Below are 5,985 nucleotides of genomic sequence, written 5' to 3'. Positions count from 1 at the left end.
CAAAGCATCAAGCAGCACACTGGACCATACGAAAGTTGATCCACTGACATCAGTTAAGAAAAGAAAACTACGTTGATATGACCACGTAACAAGATCCGGTGACATTGCGAAAACAATCCTCAAAGGAACTGCTGAGCAAGGGAGACTGACGAAGTAAAGATAGTGAAAATAATGGACAGACAAGATTCCAGAATGGACAGGAACAGTGGACAGTGAACAGTGTACAGAGAGATCCAAGCTTTGACTCGGAGCCGACGACAGAACCTGGAGGAATCTGGCCGTGTTAAATTCCCCAGTGACTCTTCACAAACTCAATGGAGAAGAAGTAGAGAAAAAGCCCCTCACCCCCACCACCCCCTTGCTCCCCCCAATGGTGGAAATAAAAGAAAATGTGGTGACTGTTCCTAGTTGTTCGAGAGTGGTAGCCTTGTGGCAACGCGTCTGCGGCTGTACACACACACACACACACACACACACACACACACACGCACGCACACACGCACGCACGCACACACACACACACACACACACACACACACACACACACACACACACACGTATATATGCACACACACACACACACACACACACACACACTCACACATACACACGTATATATGCACACACGCGCGCGCGCGCGCGCGCACGCGCGCGCACACACACACTTTGAAGACGTGTTTATTACGGCCCTCCCTGCCCACCTTCTACACCCCATACACCCCACTCCCCCTTAAAAAAATATTTAAAGAAAAAAAAAAAGCAGCAGCAACGAACCCATAGGGGAACAAATAAACCCTAACACCGGTTCACCCAGGCGTGGGGGGTGGGAGAAAAATGTCAAGTCGGCATTCGCATGCTGAGCTTTCGGCGATTAACTGCCATTCATTCGGATGCTGTCGTTCAGCGAACAGGCCACAAGAGCTGACTCTCTCTCTCTCTACTGTAGAAAAAATGGACGGTACGTGAATGGCGTCTGTGTTTTGGCGTGTTTCAATGTGTGTCTGTGTGTGCGCCGGCGCTCATGCATGCACGTTTAGTTTGTTTTATTTTATTTTCATTTCATTTTGTTGTATTCCATTTCTGCCATGACAATAATTATGTTCTTGTTATTAATTTATGTTGCCGGATTTTGCTTTGACAGGACATGTCGTGGTGTGCACACCTTGACTGTATATTTATTTTTGTGTCTGATTTCAATGTTAGATCCTAACAAACAATATGAGCAATATCCACATTTCTTCCCCTGTACTATTTTTTTGCCGTTTATTAGACAGGGGGAAAAAACTTGCAAACTGGTTAATAACTGTCACGGCTCGTGTTATTCATTTGTGCGCGTGTTCGTGTGTTCGTCTCCCTTTCCCCTCCTCTCCCTTCCCCCTCTCCCTTCTCCCTCCTCTCCCTTTCCCCCCTCCCTTCTCCCTCTCCCTTCCCCCTCCTCTCCCTTTCCCCTCTCCCTTTCCCCTCCTCTCCCTTCCCCCTCTTCAGTCGTTTCTCTCCTCCTTTCTCTCCCCCTTCTCCCACCCATTTTTGCTCCAAAGTTTTTTGGGGCCTGCTCAGTTCAGCTCTGAACTTATGCACGTGAATATGTTGTGATGTGTGTCTGGCATGTCCTTATTCCTTCTCGTTCTGAACTCTTGAGATGAGTTCGGAAGTAACATCGTTTGGAAGGAAGGGTTTTGCTTTGCTATTGGAGCCGAGCATTGGTTGGAGACGGGTCGCCGAGCCAGCAAGTGAACTGTTTGGTGCCCTCTTGACAGGAGTTGGTGGGTTCGATTCTTGTGATCCCCTTCTTCCTCTATGTTCTGTGTATTTCTCCTGGGCCAGTGGTGTGCCTGATTCCTGGTGACAGATTTTTCCTGTGGGTTATCCCTGTCTGCCACCCCGACGGAACTCCAGGATTCGCCTCTGCAGGTGATCATCATTCCCCTTCTGCCCTGTCCGTTCCAAACTCCCTCACTCCCACTCCTTTCCCCGACCTCCATAGTTTTCCAACGTCCTCACCCACAGTCCCTCATCCCGTTCCACCCTCTCCGATTCTGCAGGCATGCGACTTAAGCGGGTTCATTGACACTGGCCTTCAACGGACGAGCTTGAGTTTGGTTCAAGTGAACTGACGCTTTCGCGCAGAACTGTGCTGCCGTTACTAGGGCCTTCTGTGTTGTGGTTATGCTGCTATTGTATGACTAAAGGAGGGTGTCGCAGTAGTTAAGAGGTTAAATATGTCTGGACCAGTGTTTTGAAGCGGAACTGCAGTAAAGAACAGAGCTGAACTTTTATGTCTTTGTGTTGTGTTGTTGTTGGGATGTTAGTCTGCCGGGAAGGTGCGGGGGTACATGGGCAACCCCTTATGGGTTTGTGACAATAACATTGTAATACATACTCTACATTTCTTCCCCTCCACTCTTTGACTGACTGGCATTCTTTACGTCTCTTGACAGGGGAAGAAATGTAGAGTATATATTATGATTCTTTTCCGTCTGAGGAACGAAACTGAAAGGAAAGAACGCAGGGAAAGAAGTGTGGGCATTGCAGAATATGAATATGAACGCGGAGATTTTTTTTTTTTTTTAAGAAAGGAAATGGAACAATAATAACAGAAAGCCTAGGAGGGTGGATGGGGGAGCAGAAAGGAAAAAGTGATGATGGACAGAAAGAAGAAAATCAGTGGGGAGAGGGGGGAAATGTTTCACGTGATTATTTCCTTTCCTTAAAGGAACTTGAAGAAGAATGAAAATCAAAATAACAAGCAGATCAGAGACAGACAGACAGACAGACAGATAGGCAGGCAGACAGAGACAGACAGAGACAAAGTAACAGAGAATGAGAACCCGAGAGAGGAGAGACGGACAGAGACAGAGACAGACAGACAGAGACAAAGTAACAGAATGAGAACCCGAGAGAGGAAAGAGAGAGACAGAGACATACAGACAAGAGACAAAGTAACAGAATGAGAACCCGAGAGAGGAGAGAGAGACAGACAGAGATACAAAGTAACAGAGAATGAAAAACCCGATAGAGGAGAGACAGACAGACAGACAGAGATACAAAGTAACAGAATGAGAACCCGATAGAGGAGAGAGACAGACAGACAGATAACAGAGACAAAATCGCGGGGAAGTACAGAGGCAAAGAGACAGAGAAAGAATAAAACAAAATTAATGATATCTTCTTTCGATCAAATTCACGAAAACCCACCTGCTACCATAAAGTGTCGGATATATCGAAATCGCTTCGATGAATAGCGTGATATGTCACCGTCTGATACACACACACACACACACACACACACACACACACACACACACACACACACACACACACGTACACACACACACACACACACACACACACACGTACACGTACACACACACATACTCACACTCACTCACACACACACACTCGCACTCACACTCACACATACACACACATACACAACCACCACCACCATACCCCCCCCCCCCCCACACACACACACACACACACACACACACACACACACACACACACACACACACACACACACACGTACACACACACGTACACACATACACACACACACACACACGTACACACACGTACACACACGTACACGCACACACACGCACAAATACACACACATACACACACAAACACACATTTCACTCACACACACACACAAAACCACCACCACACTACACTGTAACACACACTAACACACACACACACACACACACACACACACACACACACACACGTACACACACACACACACACTCTCTCTCTCTCTCTCTCTCTGTGCCCCACTACCACTCCCTCCCCTGCACTCCCACCCCCACCCCCCACCCGCAAAGAAAAAAAAGAAACGCCAACTTTTAAAAACATTTTCAACATACCCCAACTTCAGCTGACCCTCGAGGGAAAAACCCAAGTCAAATTAGCAATCGCATGAGTAACCATACTCTCAGCTGTTAGTGCCATTCCGTGTGTCACAGCCGTCCCACTGACACACATGTTTGATACACTGATGTCTACACCGATGTCCATGTGCTGTTCATTAAACAAGCTAAGTTGTTACCGTTGTTAACGAGGGAGAAAGAGGGGGAGAGAGAGAGACGGAGGGAGAGAGAGGGGGAGGGGGGGGAGAGAGGGGGAAGGGAGAGAGAGCGGGGGGGGGGGGAGAGAGAGAGGGAGGGTGGGACAGAGGGGAGGGGAGAGAGAGAGAGAGAGAGCGGGTGGTGGGGGAAGGGAGAGAGAGAGAGAAAGAGGGGGGGGACAGAGGGGAGGGAGAGGGAGAGAGAGCGGGGGGAGATAGAGCGAGTGAGAGAGGGGGGGGGAACAGAGGGGAAGGGAGGGAGAGAGAGATGAAAGGGGGGGAGAGCGAGAGAAAGGAAGAGAGATAGGTGGGGGGGCGGGGGGCGGGGGGGGGGGTACGAAACGAAACAAAATGAAACGAAATTATATTTAACCAGGGAAAGGAGATAAGCAATTAGAATGTTGTGGTGTGTGTGTGTTGTTGTTTTTTTTCTTTCCACCCGGCCCTGAGAGAGAAAGACAGACAGACAGACAGGCGCAGAGAGAGACAAAACAGAGACACAGAGACAGAGAAAGAATCAAACGCTCGAAGAGATAGATTGTTTGCACCACCACCACCATCACCACCACCACCACCACCACCACCACACCACACAACACCACCACACCACACCATACCACACCACACACCACCACCACTACACCACATCACCACACGACCACCAAACCACCACACCACACCACACCACACCACCACCACCACCACCACCACACCACACCACCGCACCACCACCACCACCACAACACCACCACCACCACACCACCACACCACACCACACCACGACCACCACCACACCACACCTCACCACACACCACACACCACACCACACACCACACCACCACCACCACACCACCACCACCACGCCACCACACCACACCACACCACGACCACCACCACACCACACACCACACCACACCTCACCACACACCACACACCACACCACCACCACACCACACACCACCACACACACATCACATCACACACACACATACACACACACACATGCACATGCACGTGCAAACTAAACAGCCTTGTGGACAAGTTAATATTATTTGTATTTCTTTTTATCACAACAGATTTCTCTGTGTGAAATTCGGGCTGCTCTCCCCAGGGAGAGCGCGTCGCTACACTACAGCGCCACCCATTTTTTGGTATTTTTTTCTGCGTGCAGTTTTATTTGTTTTTCCTATCAAAGTGGATTTGTCTACAGAATTTTGCCAGGAACAACCCTTTTGTTGCCGTGGGTTCTTTTACGTGCGCCAAGTGCATGCTGCACACGGGACCTCGGTTTATCGTCTCATCCGAATGACTAGTGTTCAGACCACCACTCAAGGTCTAGTGGAGGTGGAGAATATATCGGCGGCTGAGCCGTGATTCGAACCAGCGCGCTCAGATTCTCTCGCTACCAAGGCGGACGCGTTACCTCTAGGCTATCACTCCACTCGCATTTCTAATTTCGCTACGTTACAAAGTGACAAGTATTGGAAGGTGGAAGAATTGTGCAGATGTGAAATTCTACAATTTTCATGTTGAAAAAGAATTTGAACGAAAAAGGAGAGAAAAAAAAATGGGAGCGCGGGGTGGGGGTGGGGGTAGGGGGTGCATATGTACATTTGCCACGAAAAAAGGAAATAATTCGTGTCTGTTTCGTACAAAGTGGGTAATGTTTCCTATACTGACTGGTGTGTGTGTGTGTGTGTGTGTGTGTGTGTGTGTGTGTGTGTGTGTGTGTGTCTGCGCGCGCGCGCGCGTGCGTACGCGTGTTTTGTACGTTATTTGTTAGCTTTCATTTTATCTTCTTCTCTTTTTTTTACCACCAGTGTATTCTTCTGCACCTAGGAAAAAATTGTTTCTTCATTTACTTAGTTATTTTTCATATTTATTCATTCATATATCAATGGAGATAGAAAGAC

At 48.5% G+C, this 5,985-nt stretch overlaps 1 protein-coding gene across 1 annotated transcript in view; it reads left to right on the top strand.

The window, feature by feature from the left end:
• Positions 1–874: 874 nt before the first annotated feature.
• Positions 875–5,985, top strand: part of LOC143300524 (alanine--glyoxylate aminotransferase 2, mitochondrial-like) — a 37,489-nt gene continuing 32,378 nt past the window's right edge. The window contains exon 1 of the mRNA XM_076614263.1: positions 875–958. Within this exon, the coding sequence (XP_076470378.1) occupies positions 952–958 (7 nt within the window). The 5' untranslated portion in view covers positions 875–951. The remainder of the gene's footprint in view (positions 959–5,985) is intronic.

The sequence above is a fragment of the Babylonia areolata genome, chromosome 26, assembly GCF_041734735.1.
Source record: "Babylonia areolata isolate BAREFJ2019XMU chromosome 26, ASM4173473v1, whole genome shotgun sequence".
NCBI lineage: Eukaryota > Metazoa > Mollusca > Gastropoda > Neogastropoda > Buccinidae > Babylonia > Babylonia areolata.
Note: the sequence above shows the minus strand (reverse complement) of the source record. Positions and strands in the feature narration are given on the sequence as shown.